General features: G+C 34.4%; 1 protein-coding gene across 5 annotated transcripts in view; it reads left to right on the top strand.

The window, feature by feature from the left end:
- The window catches only part of LOC138709177 (methionine synthase reductase-like), a 69,440-nt gene that overhangs the window by 25,000 nt on the left and 21,755 nt on the right, over positions 1-22,685 (top strand). For all 5 annotated transcript variants that reach the window (XM_069839744.1, XM_069839743.1, XM_069839742.1 and 2 more), the window contains 2 exons: positions 1,911-2,013; positions 18,271-18,379. In XM_069839744.1, coding sequence (XP_069695845.1) covers positions 1,911-2,013; positions 18,271-18,379 — 212 coding nt within the window. The remainder of the gene's footprint in view (positions 1-1,910; positions 2,014-18,270; positions 18,380-22,685) is intronic.

The raw sequence follows: 22,685 nt of genomic DNA, 5'->3' as shown, positions 1-22,685 counted from the left end.
GATTTTTTTCTATGAGCTTCTTTAAAGAAGCAGAAATTATTTGCACAATTGCATTTCTGAACAAAATTACATACCTGCGTTGAAAAGTGTCTGAATGCCATTGAGGACCATTTTCAGTATCACTTGTGAGAAAAACCTGTTTTACAAGGTTCAAAGTATGAGTGCATAAATTTTCATTCATTCATTCATCCATTCATTCATCATCATCATCATCATCATCATCATCATCATCATTTCCTGTATCTCCCACTGAAGCAAAGGGCCTCAACAAACTTTTGCCACCGTCTTCTATTCTGAGCGATATTGGCAATTTGGACCATGATGTCCCTGCCTTCCGTATTTCCTCTTCCACTGTTCTCCAGGTAACCTTTGGTCTTCTTCTCTTTCTACTGCCTTGGGGGTTCCATCTTAAAGCTTCTTTGTCAATAGAATTTTCTTTCTGAAGAATATGGTCAATCCATCCCCATTTCCTTCGTTTTATCTGTATATTGATGTGCTCTTCTTGTGTTCTTTCCCATAACTCTTTGTTTGAAATTGTGTTTGGCCACCAAATATTTAGGATCCTTCTAAGGCAGCGATTTATAAAAACTTGGAGACTTCTAGAGATCTCTAGAGTTACCTTCCATGTTTCACAAGCATATAGAAGAACTGCTTTCACATTACTCTGAAATATTCTGATTTTCGTTCTGATTGTGAGACTTCCATATCAAGTATAGCTGTACGAACGCTGCATTTGCTTTCCTAATACGCTTCTAACATTGGCATTGGCACCACCATCTGTTGTCACCAAACTACCCAAATATTGAAACTCTGTTATTGTGTCAATACATTGTCCATTTATTTCGAACTTCCTTGTGGAATTTATATTGCTATTTAACCTTATCTCTTTTGTTTTCTTACAATTTACCATCAGGCCTACCTTAGCACTCTCCTCCTGTAAGCTGCCTAATTTAGTTTCCATGCTTTGAAAGTTTTGAGATAACAAACAAATATCATCAGCAAAATCAAGATCTCTATATATTGCATCAACCCCCATTGGAGTCCAGTTCTTTTTCCAAAGCTTATTTCCTCATAATCAGATCCATTACTGTCAGAAAAATGGTAGGAGATAAAATATATCCCTGCTTGACTCCTGAAGGAACTTTAATTGGGTCACTTGACACTTCTTTATGACTAACTTGGCATGTATATAATTCTCATAAAAACTCTTGATTAGAATTATGATGTTATTTGGTATACCATATTTTTCCAAAGATCTCCACATAGACTCCTTTCTCAAAGAGTCAAAAACCTTTAGGAAGTCTATGAAAACCAAATACAACGGGAGTCCTAATTCCACACATTGTTCTACTATAATGCGTAACGTATTTCCCAGTATTTGGTTGATACAAGTCTTATTTTTGCGGAAACCCGCCTCTTCTCGTCTAAGCCTCTCATCTATACCGTCCTTTACTCAGTCTAGCAGTATCTTTGTGAACACCTTACTAGGAATAGACAATAGTGTGATCCCACGCCAATTATCACACACCATCATATTTCCTTTTTTTGGCAGCTTCACAAGAATGCCTTTTTTCCAGTCAATTGGAACTTCGTGTTCTTTCCAAAATTTTTTCAAATAGGGGTTGCAAAAGTTCCGCTGAGATCTCAGTATCTTCTTTCAATGTCTCTGCTGTAATATTGTCCATCCAGGTGCTTTCCCATTTCTTAGTTTCTTTATGGCCTTTATAATCTCCTCCTTACTTGGTGCTTCAGTTCTTGTATTTATAAATTTTCATTACAAACTAAAAATATACAGTGACTATTGTGAAAAGTTTGGGACCTCTAGTAAGTAAATCACTCTGTAGAATCTATCTTAAATTTTTTGTCACTACATTTTAAAAAGTCGGGTATATATAGTTCTTTCTTTCCAGATACCGATTTATTTGAGGAAGAGTTCAAATTTTAAATTGCCAGAAGACCTTAGTGTACCTCTGATTCTTATAGGGCCAGGAACTGGAGTGGCCCCGTTCATTGGTAAGTGTACTTAGATGACAATATAGTTGATTTAGAAATATACGAGTTAGTCCATTTTGTACATTTTTGTGACTTGAATAGGCCTACATCAATCCTGAATATTCTGTTAAAATAATATGCAGAGTATCGATATCATGGTGGATTGGTTATTTGAGATTACAGTGAATTGCTCATCTTTGGTGCCCTGAGCAGAGGAGAGACTAGTCGTCTATCATGGGTTATAGTCTATTTGTTATATTTTTCTACCTAGTGAAGGAAGAATTGAATGAGTGAAAGCCAGAACACTTTTTCTGTCAGTTGTAAATGTGAATGCAATTCCTGTAAAACTGAAGGTGACACTTTTGACACAGTTTATAATTTTTTAAGTTTTTTCTTGTCTTGAATAATTTAAAAAGAATTTAGTTTCCAAGGATAAAGGCTGCTTCATTACATCAGTTGTTAGAACAATTGTTAACAATAAGTTGGACTGTGTTATTTTACTTTATTATAGAACATTGTATGCACTCAAGCTTAATACAAAATTTCGAAATTTATTTTTCATACCAAGGGCAAATACTGAATCACACAAAAATTCTCCAGTTTTCCAAATGTTGCAATTATACAATAAATTACATCCTCATCCAAATGTTGATATTTTCAATATGAATTTTTCTAAGTACAAAATAATTTGTTATCATATTCTGCAGACTATTGTTATTAGTTAATCTCAAGCTATTTTGACACCTTATTTTCAGTTTCCTTTTTCCTTTCTCGCTTTTCTATTTTTTTTCTGTTTTCAATAAGGGTATGTTTAGTTTTCGTTGTTTATGTTTTATAAATTAAGTAAATTGTAAGTCTTGAATATTGTAATTGAGCTTTGCCTGTTATGTTCATAAATAAATAAAATTCTTGGTAAATTTCGAGAGGAGGATCTTGCATCATAGTTTGCAAAATTTTGATATTATGTGCTTTTGTTTTGTCAAACTGAAAATAAGTATGTAAATAAGTGAATTGTGCCTTTGAGAGTTGGCAAGAATTTAGTTGGGATAGTGGGAGGAAGTACAGAAGACTCGTGATTTCATTTGAAAAATGGAGGTGTTACCTTGTACAAGTTATAATTGGAATCTGTGGTCTGGACTATAATATATATATATATATATACATATTTAATGTCATCAAAAAAATCATACAAGTAATGGTGCACCTTCACATTGCTGTATACAGGTACTCACCACAACTATACTTACATTTACATACCGTTGTCAAAGCATATACATGATAGTGACGTCCTATGTATTAATTCTTTAGGTACTCTAATTAACTATAGCTTAACTATTAGAACTAGAACTTCGTTACTATTGGTATTACAATTACAGCTTTGTCCCTTCATTTGTAACCGCGTAATAACGGACAAATTTTCTCATTTTTTCAGTCAGTATCTGGGGCATCCTATTGACACATATTAGTCTTAACTGTTATTCGTTTTGCAAGTCGATTGTATGATACTACCACCCTAATCTTTATTAGAGTTCATTCACATATTTCTAATAAGAATTTCGCGCACATTTCCACACTTTGGATTCTCTCGACCAGATCACGTCCTTCTCTAGTGTTCGCACCATTCTACCACTCTTTCGATTATTTCATTTGTCCCCATCCCGTAGCAATATAATTATTTCAGTCAACTTTTTAGTCAATTACAGTTTATCACACTTTCACCAATATTGTTATTCCCTTCATCACAATTAACACATACAATGAAATTACTTTTTAATCTTCATAAAAATATCATCTATCTTTCCAGTTTTTTTCTTTGTCTTGTTTAATTCCCTTATTAAGTCATTTTTCCTAAACAATACCTGTTCTAGTAAACCATCTGCTGTTGAAGGTCCCTGGTTCTGGCAGCTTCCCTCTGTTGACACACTTGACTCCCTCCTTGAAGATCCTTGATAGATTCGTTTTCCTCTACCATTTGTAGAATTACTATGCAGCGTACTCGTAGCTTGGGCATCGATCTCAAGTAACAGCTGTTTACATGTTGAACTATTCGCACTCTGCCTACATACACTGGGTTGCTGACGTTTGCATCTCTCCTCGTAATCTGCTGATTTCCTCGGATTCTTTCCTCCCGTGTTGTTTCTCTATTCAGTACTGAAGTCATTGCTCTGCGTTTCTTTTGATTTTCTTGTCTTTAGTATCCAGTTATTGTCTGATTTGAAGTTTCTCTGGCAATAATCTAGATCATAAGTCTTTCCATTAATTATCAGTTTGTCGAATGCTAACACTGCAAACTGTCCTCTTTTCCTGGCTTCTTTCAAATAAGGAATAAGCAGCTTTCACGTCTTCCTTGTTTCCACACTAAAATCATTTTCAAGCCAAATTTTGGATCCTCTTAGGCTCCTCCTACTGTTTAAAATTAATTCTTTTGTAGCGACACACATTTTATTATCACAGGCCTTGCTTTCCCACTGCCAATCCTATATGCATCTTCAATATGACTTCCGTCTATGTTCAAACCGAATTTTTCAGTGCACAGTCGAAATATAGAATTATAAGTTACTAATCTACGTTCTCTTCCTTCTTCTTCCAGGCCAAAGATAATTAGGTTCTTCTTCCGTTGTTGTATCTCTAGGTTATTAATCTTCACTTGTAACTTATTATTATCTTCATGAAGAGTCTGGAGATTCTTCGAAATCGCGTCAATGGATGTTCGAAATCCTTGCAATGGGGGAACAAACCGTTGAGTGTCTGATTAATTTCATTAATTTCGTTCCTTAACTCGTTTATTTCAGCCTTGATCAATTCGCTGTTTAACGTCTGAGATGGTTTAACTGATTTTTTTGGAGGACCGGGGTTCAGTTCAACTCCTCCGATTATTAGAAGAATTGCCAATATAACTCCTAATCCCCATATTAATTCCTTGTCTCCTCCACATTCTTGTTTTTTTCCCAGTATTTCTTCTATTTCTGTTGAAAGCTCCAATTCTTAATCTGTATACTTCAATGTCAATCCTCTAAGTTCTTCTCACTAGTTCACCTCTCAGGTCAAGCACCGTACATTCCTCTTCTTGCTGTGTAATTACTTCTCACTACTTAGCATCGCTTTGATACGTCTGCTCTCTGCCGTTGCTGTTTGATGGCTGTCTGGACTATAATATTAATTGATTTTAAATTTATGAATGTATAAGAATTTCTTTACCTCATTTGAGAAATGGAAGCACTGTAATGTTTCTTTCGTAATAACCTGAACTCACGTGTTAGAAGTCTGCAGGTGTTCACTTGGAGAAATATGAATAACATACTGCAGAACAATGCAGAAAAAAGAAAAGTGATCCTGGTATAATGTGTAAACTGAAAGACGAGAGATTAAGCAAAATAATTAAAATTTACATTTCATATGATATCTTAAGAAAGGTAAGCTTCAGATAAAAAAAGTTTCTGTTAACACTGTTATGTAGTGATATTGATGTGTACATGTATTTGTGTATGAGAGAGCAAAATAGAAAGATTGTTTTAAGTTATGCCCTATTATAATTTGTAGTAGACCTAGAGTTCAAGCCCTATACAACTCAGTCCAAAACATTGCGGATATGGATGTAACATTGTAAAAATATGCTCCCCGAAAATACCTTTATTAAATGATCATATTCCGGTATACTGTACCACGGTCAAGCTATAACAGGACGAGAAGGTAAATGATGTCCCACATAACTTTGTTATATCAGGATTGTATGGTTTTGCTTTGCTTCCTTCCCCCCCCCCCCCCCAAGGAAACTGTTCTCTCTCCACCTATGTGCAATATATGAGCCATTGAGAGCAGAAATGGTGTAAGTCAAAAATGGTTAATGAGGGTTAAAGTAAACATTCCGTAAAATACAGCGCAAAGTAGCAATTAATATTCAATTTATTTAAACTATTAGTAGTCAGTGGATAGCACAAAGGACATATTAATTACTACTTTGCACTGTATTTTACAGAATTTTTACTCTAAACTTCATCACCCAATTTTGACCTACACCACTTCTGCTCTGAATGGCTGATATATTGATTAGCAAAATTAGAATTGCAATATATTGCAATATTAATATATTGGTATTTAATTTATTTCCTCCATCCCTAACTGTACTATAATGATCTATAATAACCGCGACGTCACTTTAATTTTAAAATAACCGTCAGCAACATTCGACAAAAAAAAAACACAATAAAAGTTAACTAAATTCTAATTAGAAAGACAAACCGTCCTTCGTTGCTCGAATGCTAACAAATTAGACACTCAAAATACGATGTCATTTATATTCTATTGTTTCTAATTATATAGTACTAAATACATTACTGCATTGAAATTACTGTACAGTACGTTCTTAGATTTAGCTTTCTTAAGTTTTCCGAGTTCAGTTTCTTTAAGTTTTCCGAGTTCAGTTTCTTTATCTAGTTCGTACTGTACTGTGTTTATACTACAGCTGTGTATCGTTTGTTGCTGTTTGTGACAGGCGCAGTGCTAGTTGTGCGAGCTCAGTTCACACGTATTCGAAATTTCTTGTCGTTTAAATCTTTTGAACACCTTCACGTAATTAAAAAAAGCCTGGCACGAATAATTCACGCATGAATAATCGAGAGTTTAAAACTATTTAATACAATACAACTTGAAAACTGTAACTGTTTAACCTTTTATTTTTTCCCTGCAGAGTGGAAAGTTGATCTTGACTGTGAAGAAAGTAGAACCATGCTTCTGAGAAGGGACTTTTTTTTAAGAATGATTTCATGACAAATGGATCTTTGTTTTGAAATAAAAAAATTACTTAAGAGGAACCATGGAGAGTAAATCTAGTCACCATGTTTTGTTATAACCTAAAATATGTTTGTATTCCTGATCCACAATTTCGCAAAACCTATTCAGACTTCGAACTCTAATAGTGTACAAATAAAACTAAGAATATATTTTGTAATAGTGACATCTATATCCACAAGAGGAACATTAGCAACATTCTGAATAGTACAGTAGCATGCAAATTAATCCGAACAACGTAATTACTTATGCAAAAACACTCAAACGGGATAAAAAAAGGATCTAAGACATACCTCAGTAATCTATGTGGCCTCCCTTGTTCCTAATAACAGCTCTGAGACGATTTGGCATGGATTTCACTAATTTACCACAAATATTCTTCATTTCTTCATCGCGAAACCATACGCCATTGAGGGCAGAAATCATCTTCTCCTTTGTAGAACAATCCATTTTTTGCATTCTTCTTTTGCAAATTGACCACAAGTTCTCAATGGGGTTGATGTCGGGTGAGTTGCCTGGCCAGGGGAGTACCTGAATATTCTTCTTGTTGAAGAATTCTGTAGTTTTTCGAGACGTATGGCATGGTGCCAGGTCTTGTTGGAACACACCTCTGCCATCCGGAAATGATTTTTGCAGCTGGGGTACGATTCTGGTTTCCAATAAGTGAATATATTTGTCAGAATTCATCATTCTCTTGATAGGTATTAATGCTCCAGGCCCTTCATGTGTAAAACAACCCCAAAACATTACTTTAGGGGAGGTATTTGGGTGCTTGTTGGAGATGAGCTGCTGTTACTTTTTCAGATCCTTTCTGTACGTAAGAAACACGGTGGCCATGGACCTCGAAATGAGACTCATCGGAAAAAAGTACATTCTTCCAGTCATTCACTGTCCAGTGTTGATGTAATTTTGCCCACATTAAGCGTTTTTTGCACATAACAGGGGTTAGCAGTTGCTTCTTAATAGGCTTACGAGCCCTTCGTCCAGCTTTCAAAAGCCTATGCTGCACTGTTGTGACGTGAATATTCGCCCCAGTGGTAACCATTAACTCGCGGGTTAAGTGGACAGCAGTTAGTCTAGAATTTAATTTACTTTTCCTGACAATTAAACGATCATCTGCAGGTGAAGTCTTCTTTTTCCGGCCACAGTTTCTCTTTTTCTGGGGTGTGACGGATCCAGTCTCCCTTTATCGTTTTATGATCGAATTAACAGTAACCAAACCGATGTGACATTCTGCAGCAATTTGCCTCTGTGTCATAGAAGAATGCTCTGCTAATGTTATAACTTTAGACCGTTTTCGTGGAGTTGTATCCATTTGTAAAGACGACAGAATGTACACAGGATTGCAGTATTAAGTCTTCAACACAACTGAAATGCTTATAAGTACAAAACGACAGGCAAAATGTCACATATTATAAAAAAAATAATGACAGACCTTCAACAATGGAATTACACGTACTACAGATGTCAATTAAAGCGGTATGAGCAGCTGTGAGGCCAACAATGACAGAAAATGTAAAAATATGTCATGTTCGGATTAATTTGCATGCTACTGTATTACAAGTTACATGACCAGAACATTGAATCCTGAGTAAATTATGCCCCATATTTTCTTTTAATTATGCTAAGATGTTGACTCAATTTCTAGACACTCTTCCAAAATTGTTTTTGGCTTTATCTGCCCAAAGAACTATGAGTTCTTAAGTAAGCCACTTTTCAAACACTTGTTCAAAAATGTAACATTTTCTAAGGCAAAGATTTAAATCCAACTGTTTAATCTGAATCCTCTGCGCAAGGCTAAAGTACCTGACAAGCAATGGAAATGTTTTTACGTCCTTATGCTTTGATATGTCTGTCATGATTGAGATAAAATTAACTTTCTGTAAGTCAGGTTATATTGTAGTTAAGAAACTGCAAATGGAGTTAAAATTTCACAATCACTTTTGCTCTGGTACAGACACATGTGCCTTTTGGCTCAAAACATGCTAGTTAAGTTTATTGGTAAAATTCATGGATCTGAAAGTTTGATTTGGTTGCAAGGTGTGATAGTGAATGCTTCCTCAGCAGCTGTTAATTTCATATCTTTATCATGGAACCTTTCACTTTTGGAAAAGGATGTTAAGTACAGAATTGAATTTGTATGTTTTTTTACTGCTATAAAGTATATGTATACGTTAAAAACACAAAAAATTATGAAAAATCACATTTTTCGAAACATGTTTTGGGAGAAGCATTTCGTCTTCTTTCATTTGCTGGTTTGCTTATTTAATTCTGACAAGTAGTTTTGTAGATATTGGCACTTTTTTATGATAGTAGCAAAGTGGTTACACCCCCCTTTTATCTGTCAAAATGTCAGATTCTTTTCCTGAAATACTAAGCCAATTTTTACCCATTTCAAAGTACCCTGGAATTTCTAATAGTTTACAAGTAACTCATAGATATCGTTAGTGCACAGGCCTTGCCCTTCCTGCCATCTATGAACAGAAATTATAAATAAAAACAAGAAAAGAAAGTTGTTTATAGAGTTCATTGTTGGCAACCACGAAATTCGAACTGAAATAGTGAAAGTTGAGAGTTTGTTGTGTTTTACAATACTTATTGGTTTTATTTTCCTAAGTTAATAGTGTCTTTTGTTTATTAGTGTTACTACAAACAATTAAAGGTTAATGTTACTTATGTCCCGCCCACTATAGAGACATAGGCCAATTTTACACATATTTAGTATAACTTGTTGCTGCTTTGACAGGTTAGGTTTGGTTAGTTTAGGTTTTTGTTATAGCCTACCTTGCATATACGATTATAGCGCAACATTGGCAGTGATAAAAGTGAAATATTCGTTCAGTGGTCGTTGGATACTCTACATTCACCCAATTAAATAGTTATAAACGTTTATTTCTTTTGTGATTTGTTAAAATTATAACAATTTCGGTCTGAACCTGTTTCACAATGTCGGCCTACGATCAAGCACCGTATTTCAAAGAGAAATGCAGAGAAAAAGGATTACCATTTCCACCTTCAAGTAATACACTAACCCAGATTGATGTCAATAGGCTACTCCTGTTTGAACGTAATCTCATAAATTAAGTAGGAACAGAACGTCAGATCAGCACTGCTTTTCTCGATAGATTAGTGGATCAATATGGAAAGCTTTATCACCAGAGAGGTAAACGAAGACAAGGACAACAATTTGAAGATGGTTTCCAATTACCGGCTAAAACAAGTAAAGCCAAACATCATGAATCACAACCAATTGAAACTAGCAATGCATATGAAGTGCTGAATACTTCTGAACAAATGGAGCATTCAAGTATTATTCCCGAAACTACTACACCTGGCACAAGTATAAATGTGCCTAAAACCAAGAAACCACCACTAATCATTGTGCAATACAATAAAGATATGGAACAAATAATGAAATTATTTAAGACACAATTTCATAATGACACTTCTGCAGAGTATTTACCTCAAGGACAACTAAAAATAAAACCAACCACTACTGAAGAACGAAATATTATATTAAAATTACTTCACGACCACAGTATAGGATATTATACGTATGGAGAACCTGAGATTTCCAATATTAAATATGTATTAAAAGGTTTACCTCCCTCTTTTGACCAGGCAAATATAATTAATCCTTTCCAAGGGAATGAGATTACACTATTACATATTAGACAACTTAAGCATACAGTGTACAATAATGATACAAATACCAAAGAAATAATTCATCTTCCAGTATGGGTGCTTACTATTCCACGCACGCCAGAAATGACACAAAAATTTAAGCTCTTGACTGGCATTGAACACATTAAAATATCAATTGAAAGCTACAAAAGTAACGATTCATTACTTCAATGCTTCAGGTGCCAAGGCTTCGGTCATAAGGCACAACTGTGCACCTTACCACCTAAATATGTTAAATGTGGAGTGGGTCATAATACCAGAGACTGCAAGAAACCTATTGAAATTCCGGCTACATGTGCCAATTGTGGAGGAGAGCATCCAGCAAACTTTAGAAACTGCCCAAAAATCTTGAAATATCAAAAAAGGCAAGAGAATTGACAGTCTGACAAAAACCTGTACCACCAACAACTTCATTTCCTAAATTGCGGCCAACAACCTCGAGAATTCCTGGCTTCCAACGTCATAGCAACAATGAAGAAACCACTGCTACAGATTTTGAAGACATTAAGCATATCATCCAGTTTCTTACAACAGATAAGTTTAAAAATAGTACCAAAAGTTTCAAGACACTAATTACAGATATTAGACTCCAACCAGATAAGATGTCTAAGATATTTACCTTCTGTGCAAGTTTTATTGATATTGTAGCTAATCTTTTTAACTAAAATGCCTAGTAATTCGTTTAATATAATTACATATAATGCTAATGGCATTTCTAGTGATTATCTGCTCTTTACAAACTTGCTTCAACACTGTGACATTGATATTGCATTAGTATGTGAAACTTGTCTCCCTCAGCAATTTAATTGGCGTATTTCAGGGTATCGCATATACCATACACCAGGACGAACACAAGGTTTTGGCGGTACTGCAGTAGTTATCAAATCCACTTTATTTCATATAGAAGTTACACCTCCAAACTTTTAAAAATCTTCAGGCTACACCTATTACTACTACAATCAACAAACAGGAATTTCTTATTGCTGCCATATACCAACCAGCAAGCAAAAAATTACTGTCAGAAGACTTGGACACACTAACATCATTAAAACCTTCGTTCCTAGTAGGAGGGGACTGGAATTCAAAACACAATTAGTGGAAATCATGGATTATAACACCCAACGGCAGAATTTTGCAGAGGCACTCTGATAAATTTCATTATGTGGTTACAGGACCAGACACTCCAACACATTTTCCTACAAATAGTCTCATGCTCCAGATATTATTGATTTTTTTCATTCATTCTCCTAAATTAACAGTAAAAGAAATTCAAACCCTTGATGAAATGAATTCATATCATATTCCAATTCTTCTCCAATTAGATTTTACATTAGAAAAAGAAATCATATGAGCAAGAATTAGACATGTCATCCGGTGGGATTATTTCCGAAAATATTTGTCTGACATCCACATACCAAGACCAAACATTACTACTAAAGTGGAACTAGATTTTCACGTGGAATGCCTGACTGAAACATTACAGTTGGCAAAATTTCAAGCTCTTCGACCAATTAAACATAACATGAACAGTATATCACCAGATATTGATGCACTAATCCTACAGAAGAAACAACTTCGAAAAAGATGGCAACTGTATCGCGATCCTCCAGATAAAATAAAATAAAATCAAGTTACAAGAACAATTCAAAACCAACTTTTATATATGAGGGCAACAAAGTTTGAAGATGATCTTGATAAATTAACATGGGAGTCCAATATGCCATGGAAAATAAGTTGTAGACTTACTAAACCCAAGGAGTATACTAATTTCCCAATTTCAAGCAGTGCCGGCCTTTTATACTCTGATGATGAAAAAGCAGGTGTTATAGCAGATGAACTTGAGAATGTGTTCAAGCCTCATCAGTCTTACCATCACTATAAAATATACCATCGCTCAATACAAAGATTAGTAAATGATTTCAAACACAAACAGCATGTAATACAGATACAGCCTGCCACTATTTCAGAAGTTCGTAGATATATTAAGAAATCCAATTCTAACAAGGCTCCTGGCCCAGATGGTATCACGAATCACATGTTACAGAATCTTTCTGGCAATATAATTGCACATTTAACCATCCTTATAAATATTGCTCTACAGTTTCTTTATTTCTCACAAATATGGAAGGAAACATTTATTATTACTTTTCCTAAGTCTGGAAAATCACGACTTGTTATCAATCATCGACTGATTAGCCTACTAAATACCATGGGGAAAATATATGAATGAATCAATCAATCTTCTTAATGTATCCAACTGTTTGCTGACAACATAAAGTCCACTATAGTCCACTGTAGTCTATTCAGTTGTTGTTTTTCATGAGAAATTAGGGGTATTTTGATCGATGTTCATTATAGATGCCTGTTGCTAGTAGCCAGAGGTGGGGTGTGGTCAATATATACTGCAGGGCTGTGTCTTCTGCAACTGGTACTGATGATTTTAATTTACTTCTTTTGTGGTTTATGGATGGACAGTATATAGAAGAATGTGTTCCAGATCTTCATCAATCAGAAATGTGAAATCGGTGTAGGTACAATTGAGTGATAATGTGACCTGTTCGGGCTCTTGTTAAAAATGTTTGAACATGTCTGGGCAAGTTTTTGTACATTTCCAGGCCATTTGGTTTCTTTTGTACAGACTGTAAAATTTTTCCTTTGTCAGAAGAGAGCCAATTGTTGATCCATAGGTTTATAAAATGAGATTTTACTGAAGCAAAAGCATTGGATAGCTCCACACAGATCCATTTTATTACAATCTATGAAAATATATGAAAGAATTATACTTAACAGACTCTCTGAACACATCTTATCTCGACACATTATCCCTGATGAACAATTTGGATTTATGCCGAACAGGTCTACAGTACATCAACTAACACAAATAACAGAATATATCACCAGAGGTTTTCACTATCAATATAGTATAATTGCTGCATTTTTAGACATTGAGAAAGCATACGATACAGTCTGGCACAATGGCCTCATAGCAACTCGTCCTTCTACAAATTCTGGATAATCTCATATCCATAATTTCTTCTTTTCTCTCTAATCGTAAATTCAGAGTCAGAGTACATAAGGCTTACTCTCCAATTAAACATATTTCAGCAGGTGTTCCTCAAGGTTCAGTGATGGCTCCCATGCTTTACAATTTATATACATCAGATATTCCTCATCATAATGCTACGCAATTGGCAATGTATGCTGATGACGCTGTCATCTTCAGTCGAAAAATTAACATACTATCTGCATATAGAGCTGTACAGCCACATTCTTCGGTTAATAGATAAGTGGGCAAAAACCTGGAAGATTAAAATAAACAACATGAAATCAAATTATATTATCTTTACTAAATGTCGACCAGTGCCACTAACACTGCTAATGCTCCATAAATTTAGAATAGCATATGTACAGAAAACTAAACATTTGGCCATTCTACTTCACCCACGTCTAAATTGGAAAGATCATATATTAAGAAATAAGTATACAGCACTAAATCGCCTGAAACAACTTATGCCACTTCTATTAAGTGTAAATTTATCCTTGAAATGTAAAATGACATTATACAAAGTGTACATACACAGCCAAATGACATATGCAACTCCTGCATGGGGGTTTGCTCCCCGAACTATTATGCATCACTTGCAGGTTGTTCAAAATAAGGCATTACGAATTATCGGTGGATATGATTTTTATACAACTCAAGTTCAAATGCATAATGACCTTGAAATATCAACTATACCTGAATATATCAGAATAGTTTCAACAAAATTTTTACCATACTGCTAAGGAAATATATTTAAAATCTTGGAAATTATAATCCAGCAATATATCACAAAAACAGGACTCCAAAACATATTTTAATGTAAAATAGTACAGCAGTAACTTATATTTGAGTTGCTGTTCATAATGAATGACACCAATATATTCTGAAAAAAGAATTGTCAAGGCTTATATGAAGCCGGAACAATAACAAAACTACAAATGAAGAAGGTCGTTGTTTATATACACATGTGTTAAGCTTTAAACACGTGGTTACACAGGTTATGAGTATTATTTCCAACTGTTTGTGCCTGTAGTTTCAGTTTAGTGTTCTCTTTACATATTTAGTTTAGCGTTAGTTTATTTATTCATTTATCTAAATGATAACAGCTCCCTGTATTAACAGGCTGCCACAAAGACAGCATATTGTGCAATATGCAGTTGAAAGTATAAATAATATACATATGTTTAAGGTTAATGGAGTCTTACAGCAATGACAAGAAATGGCTGAATAAATAATTAGGTACTACTTAATTGTTTGAAGATCACTGTTGACCATAGAGATGGTTTTGGAGTAGAAATATGGATCCTCTCAGAGCTGCAAGAACGATGTCATCAATTGCCTTCCTCTATAGGCCAAAACGTTGCAAGGTCTGGAAGAAGAAACCGGGAATAGTTCCATGCGCTCCAACCATAAGGCCTATTACTTCAATCTGTTGTAGACCATATTTGTCCATGAAATATGGAACAGTACATACATAGATGTCGTTTTTTTCCCTATTTATATCTTCAGGTTGGCTCATTGTTTTTCAAATCTAACGGTGGGATCAATGATGTAGCCATTGTTGTTATTTGGTGGGATGGCAATCATGTCTATTCTTCTTGTATTGCCATTGTCTGCCAGTCCGTGAACTTCTTCGAACACTTGAAAATTTATTGATCTAAACTGTTCGGCGATCTTCGAACGAATTCTATGGTGTCGTGAGTTACGGAGTACTTCACCGTGTGGACAAGAACCCAGGACATGTGCAAGTGTTTCTGGTTCTCTGTGGCATCGCCGACAGAGGATGTTGTCCCGAGTCCTGCCCGGAAGGGAATGTACGGAAGACACGTGTGCAGTCATTTTAATAGCTTCGTGCCACTCACTAGAGGTTAGGCCTTCACGATATCGTATCCAGGAATTCGCCGGAGTAAACTTGCTGTATAGCTCTACAGCTGATGGCTAACAAACGTAATACAAGCAGGAAGAAACAAAGGACATTTTATGGGAAGAAGAAAGAAACAAATACAACTACAGATAGACATTGTCCACCATCAAGTGAACACACAGAACATTATGGTTTTATTCTTTTTGATGTTGATATTTGACAAAATTAATTTTACTAATAGCTCGTCCAGAATGTCTTATGGTGTGTTCAGTTTTGTTATGTTTGAATAATGGCAAGAGAAGTGGTTTGGCAATATGTGTGAAACTGGCTGGTTCAGCATGTGGGTATAATTCTGATGAATTATTCTCAAGCCACAAAGTTTCAAAATATTTTGAAATAAACAGGAGAATTGTCTATGCAAATCAAGAAATTGGTTGTGGCTATAGTGAATTGAACAGGTTATGTTACCTTCTGGGCTTGCCATGTGGCCTCAGTAAAAATTCTTATCAGGGTCATATCAAGCATGTAAACAAAGTGGTGACACAGCTTGCTTATGATACAATGAATGATGCTGCTAATGAAGTATTTGAAAATACTGGTAGCAGTGATTGTGCAGTGTCAGTTGATGGAACGTGGCAACAGAGGGAATTTTCTTCTTTGTCAGATGTTGTGACTGCCATGTCAGTAAAAACTGGTAAAGTTCTCGTTGTGGAGGTGATGTCCAAAAGCTGAATGTCTTGCAGGATGCATGCTAAGGAAGACAAAAAATCACCATATCAGACTTGGCTAGGAGAACATGTACCAGTATGCTCGTGTAACTAACTCAATATTTAAGAGATGGCGACTTAAAAAGCTTCAAAACTGTATCTGAACTTGACCCATATGGTGGGAAAGAGATAGTGAAATTAGAATGTGTGGGGCATTACTAAAAGCATTTAGGCAAAGGTCTTCGACAATTAGTAAAAAACAAAAAGATCGGTGGAAAGGGGAAACTGACTCAGGTCCTGATAGACTAACTCAAAATTACTTTGGTATTCCCCTCAGGTCTAACACAGAAAGAGTAGACAAAATGAAAAGAGCCATCTAGGCCTCTATGTTCCATGTCGCAGCAAATGACAGCCAGCCACTTCATGCAAAGTGTCCACTAGGTGAAGACAGTTGGTGCACTTATCAAGTTGGGAAAGCAAAAGGCATCCCTTACAAGCATGAAGGTCCTGGTATTCCCATTGCAGTGATTAGGCAAATGAAACCAGTCTATGAAAGACTGATGGACCATAAGATGTTGCAGAAATGCCTGCATGGGAAGACCCAGAACATTAATGAGTCCTTCAATGGGATGATCTGGAAGAGGTGCCCAAAAGAAACTTATGTGAGACAAGCAACACTCAATTTGTGTGCAATGGATGCAGTGTGTCACTACAACCGTGGTCCTGAAGTGAAGCCGGATATCCTAAGGAAGATGGGAATCAAACCTAGTCTCAGTACAACTACAGCCATATCTTCTTCGAAGGTTGTAAAGGACACAAGAGAAATCAGGCTACACCAGAAGCAAGAAGCAGAAGAAGATACCTGAGAGGAAGAAAAAAAAATGAAGGTGAATCGCGAGACTGCTGCTGAGAGTATAACGTAATGATGCAGGGGGATTTTGGCAGCCTAACTTTCAACTGCCATTTCCCGTAAGTATAATTTCTTGACATATTGGCTTAAGGAAAACATCATATCTCATCTAAGAAAAAAAATAGAAATATGATTCTGGTATCATTTTGGAGCTTGGAATGTAATCTAGTGCATGAATAAAATAAAAATTTGATCTACATGTTCACAGTCCCATAAAATTTTTTTTTCTTTTATGTTGCATACTTTTTTTTGTCTAATATTTTACAAACTTTAAGATATTTATGGTATACTACAACAAAATGTTATTCAAAGTTTATTCAGGCACTACACAAACATTTTTTTCTATAACACAGTGAAGGAATTTTGAAAATATCTTCATTAGGATAGGGAATATCATGTTTACCATTTTGTTAAATTTTTTAAACAAAAAAATATTATAAACAATTTCAAAGAATTATTTTTTTAAAAATAGTTACATGTCTTAATAACAATGTATTCTTGTAGCTAAAAATATTGATAGCCCTAAATGTTGCATAATTTAAATTTTCACCCTCTAATGTATACATATACCTTAAATGATGTCTAATGTCCGATTATTTATTCTCCATGACTAAAACTAAAAGTGGGAAACATGTATTGCAATAAACATCTGATTTTATTGTAAAGATATTCTTCGAACTCTGCATTAAAAATGCACTGGGTTTTTAATGGCATATTTTCCTCATGCTTTTGTACTTAAAAGTTCATTAAAAAAATACTACGCTATTTATTTTATAACACTAAGAAAAATAACAAGGATTTTCTTCTACCAAAGCTGCATCTGAAATAGCTATTGTTGTAATTTTCAGTTTATAAAACTAGCGATTTGCTTAATAATGGCAACAATTTCGACAGTTTCGTATTGTCAGTAACATTGGTGTAAAGAACTATGGATACATCATATGCTCAATAAGAACACAACAGTAATCAAGTGTTAATGTTGTTAATCATCCAGTGCAGTTATGATTTATGATTCTGTCCTGCAGTGTTACAAATACATCTACCCAAACAATACTGTGATGGGACAGAAATAAAACTTTAAATTATAAAAAATAATAAATTAAAAAACAACTAAGTTTTAACATTTTACTGTGATGACACAGGACATTTTGACATCATAGTTTAAAAACATTTCATACATGGTATGAGTACAATATACATATTATAAAACAGCTGAGCAGAATCGAAATCTAACTGTGTCGACATATTGAATTAGTCATAGAAACTGTATGATTCATTGTAGGTTTTCTTCAACATCGTCTGGAAGAGAAGCAGAGAAATAATGAAGTAGTAATTGGAGATATTTGGTTATTCTTTGGTTGCAGATATAAAGATAAGGATTTCCTTTACAGGTTAGTATTTTATATGACCAGAGATAGTAAGAAACCACTGCAAACTAAAATCACACGTTTATCACTGTGCTAGCCGTACCCGTGCGCTCCGCTGCACTTGTTAGAAATAAATATAAAGTAAATACATAATTAAAATAGGACATCTGGTCCAGGGAACATTCGTGTTTGATAGAAGGATAAACCATTTAATATGTTACTTAATTTAAATTGTATTTAAATAATTAAAATGCGATCATTTTGGTCCAGAGACCACTCATTTGGTGCAATGATAATTCCTTTAACATGTTTCTTAATTGTTATTACATGCAAATAATTAAAATGTGATGACTTGGTTCAGAGAACATCCGTTTTTGGTGCAAGGATAATTCGTTTAACATTTTTCTAAATTAGTCTTGAATGCATCCTTTAATAAATCACTCCAAATTAATAGAGTTGATTGTGTATGAAGATAATTTTTATGTTAACCTTACTCTGCATTTTTTGTTTTGTTAAGTTTATTTTATTCACACCTTAACATCTGTGGTCATGTCACATGTTTAGAATGTGTGGGTGTATGAGTAGGCCATTTTTACTCTTGTTGAGTTCCTGTTTCTATTGTGTGTTGTAGATGGCTTGTGTTCATGTAACTGATTATAGACTTTGATTAATGTTTTTGGTATTGGTAATTGAGGCGTTGATGAATCATGGCATGTATCTTTCCAATCCGCCATTTGCCTTTATGACTGAGGGAAATCATGAAAAACCCCAGTCAGATTGGTCGGCCATGGGGTTTGTACCCAGGACCTCCTGGAATGCGTGTCTCAAACGCTACCGTCTGAGCCAACTCGCTCGGTTGTATAAAATTGTTTATGCAAATAAAAAAATGAGGTGCCCTACATAAATATTATTTTAAGAAACACTGGAAACGAATATAGTAAATTATGAGCGCAGGAACGCCATTTTGTGACACCTTTTAAAATAACTCTGCTCCAGTGAGCTCTATGGTAAAATGCTTATTTATTATGGGCTGTATGGTCCAGTAAAAATACTCAACTTCACGACAAAACTCTTAACTATTATGTTCTGTGAACAAAGAGAAATTTAAGTGTATAAAATTAGAGTATTTTATGTGGCCCAAATAAAGTTGCAATAATCAAGTTATACAATATCAAGTTTTCTGTGCGTAAAGATCTATTTTCATCTTACCGCAGTCCTCATATGAGACATTCCACGTCAAATCGCACAAAATTATACAAATTTTGACCTTCATATTTCTGATTGCGTTTATATTTTTTTTACCAACTCTGTGGGTCTAATAAACTAACAAATGTGTTTTTATTTCCTCCTAAGTCCACATGTTTTTAAAATATTGCATATTAAAATTCGTTAAAAATGTCGCACAATGCAACATTTAAAGCGTCATATATCTGAGGATATTGATGTTAAAAATGTTTTGAAAAATGCATTTAAAAGCTTAAAGTACTGTCTTTTGTTAAATATTTACTAACTAATTTTAATATAATTATTACAAATATTTTTTTATGATTCAATTTTTAAAAGTTAGATATCAATGTGAAATAGCCGTATTAAAAATCTAAAAAAAATGCCAACTAGATGCACGGAAATATTCTTAGTAATTCCAGAAAAAATCACAATGGGATCTCCAATAGTTTAATGGAAATTTAATTACTTACGAAACAATGTGTAGTGATCGGTGCAGCAGCAGTGGACGGGAAGCTTTGAAGCGCGCTGGGAGGTTTATCGGTGCTGGATTATCGAGTGAACGTTGCAACATTACATCCAGTACGGATCAAGTCACTCGAGGAAACACTGCTAATTTACTTGTTATGATATCTTCAAATATTTGTATATTATGCTTTTTAAACGTTTGTTTTCATTCACACTACACTTTAAATTTTCATTCGCCTACCTTCTTTCTCGAAAGAAAATTGTTTTACTAAAAATTCAGTTTCTGACAACGGAGTAAAAGAATGTAATTTTAATGTACCAGTTATTGGTTTTAGATTGTGGTATCTGGCCTGCAAATTTTAAGTGTGGTTTTTGTGCTTATTCAATGGACAAAGTATAAATGACACGTTAGAAATGTTTTTTGTGACCAATCAAACAGTTTTTTCATTGGTGTTGTTATAGGATCTTGTATAGGCTGGCTCTTGTGGCAAGTCTTTTAACAGTTCCTCCAATGCTATCACATGGACCTTTACCATGCGACGTTGCAAAGAATTGTTATTCAGCACTAATTCCATAATCGCCTTTGTGTAAGCAATTACTTTTAAAATTCTTTTTGTTTTTGTATTGTGAACTTGATCCATCGGGAAAGTAGATGATTTTTTTCATATGGTTGAATTCTTGGTTTAAGAAATTGATTGCTTCGGATTTAAAAAAGTGAAAGGAATCGGTGTCATTTTTCATGCTTTCTGAGAGGACAACAATAATTTTATAACGAATTTCTGTATCTTCTTTGAAATATACTACGAAAGGATGTATTGTGGCTTGGCATTTGTTCCAATGCACACCTAGTACTGTATCTTGTATTACAAATGAATAATTTTCAGAAAAGTCTGCAATAACTATGTAATTTTCAGGTTGTACATTTTCTTTGCATTCCGTCAAAAATGAAATATGGCCGACTTTTGAAGGGATGACGATACATCTTCTACATGAAAAAGTTTACTTGCTAGGGAGCCTTTTACTTTTTGACACTTTTCACGGGGGTATCGTTTTTGTTGTGGTTTTCTTTTCTTGATAAGGGATTCTATTGACATTAAACACTTGTTTAATTCCTCAATATTACTGATTTCTAGCGCTGTACCCATATAACTGCTAGAAGAAGAACTGGGATAATCACTTTCTCTGTCCGTACTTTAATTTGATTCATGTTTATTAATGTCACAAGAACTACCGGCTTCACATATAATTTCACTTGACCTATCCGGAAGTTGATAGATTTTTTACGGAAAGAATCACATATTTGCACATTCAAAGACTCCTTTAAATTGAGCTTTATCAATAAATCGCGACTTATGCGTCTTAATGTACTTTTCTTTTTAAAAGCGTGATCAGGAATGTCAAATGGATTTAAACACTTGTTATATACTACGCGTCACTCATGTTGTATAGAAGTCACGTCACTCCATGAAATTCAAACCCTGACTGATTATTTTTCTCTTCTATATTTTGTCTCCTGCCATCTGTTTACTGTCATAAAGTTTACTGCCTTACTCAGCCTTGCTATTATTAAACACTTGGCTATATTACAGTATAAACATTCAGCATTGTGAAGGGCTCTCCCTCTTAGCTGAGCTGACAATAATAAAATAACTTTAGATAAGATATTTACTGTTATATGCAACGGGGGATTTCGTAAACTTTCCGCGGGCAGCCTTCTAGCCCGTGCAAGCCTCCGGAAAATAAATTGCTACAAATGTAGGTGTGCAGATCCCACATTTCTAAATGCAGTAGTTTACAGATAATACATCAGGGAACAAGTCTATATTTTTTTCAGATTTTTAACTTGGCTATATAATATAGTAATTTTGCTTTGAAAAATAAATTATTAAAAAATTAGGCCAAATTTTAAATTTATTTGTAATAAGCCTAAAGTAATAAAAAGTGTTGTATTTAGTCTTTCAAATGCGCCAAACCGCAAATCTCAATTATTTGTAGACACAGAGTTCCAAGTGAGTTTATATAAGAGTGCGGGCATAATTTGCGTAATTTCAAATAGTCATAACTACACAAATAATTAATAATTGTGAAAATAAAACAATACGGGTCCCCTTATTTGATGTCTGGAATTCATGGAAAAAAATTTGACCATTTACGAGAAGGTCGTGTTTTATTGCTGTGCGATTTGACGTGGAATGACTCATATGTAGTATTACATCATTTAGAGAAACTACAAGTTTCAGTGAAGAAATTATTAAAAGTTCATACAAACACACAAATATTCTCTGTATATTAATAATGATAAATGTCAAGCCCGCCTTAAATAGACGAAGTCATTTGTTTTTATTTCATTATAATCATCAACGTCGTTCCTGCAATAACTCCTATGTGACATATCGATTTTCAAATTTTTGCTTTATTAAATAACTTAAGTAGTTATACAGCAAATAATACAATCTCCTATATGTAATTATATTTCTTTCTTTCGAAAATGTAAGAATTCACAATCTCCTATGTACCACTGCCATAGAATGAATAAATCTGTTTTTTCTTCCTACTGAAAAATTTTATATTTTGCACATAGGAGCTACGGAACAACGATGCAATAATCTGAGGCGGCGGTGAAAATGTATTGTATTGT

The sequence above is a fragment of the Periplaneta americana genome, chromosome 11 (genome assembly GCF_040183065.1).
Source record: "Periplaneta americana isolate PAMFEO1 chromosome 11, P.americana_PAMFEO1_priV1, whole genome shotgun sequence".
Taxonomy (NCBI): domain Eukaryota; kingdom Metazoa; phylum Arthropoda; class Insecta; order Blattodea; family Blattidae; genus Periplaneta; species Periplaneta americana.
This window is presented reverse-complemented; position numbering and strand designations above follow the sequence as displayed.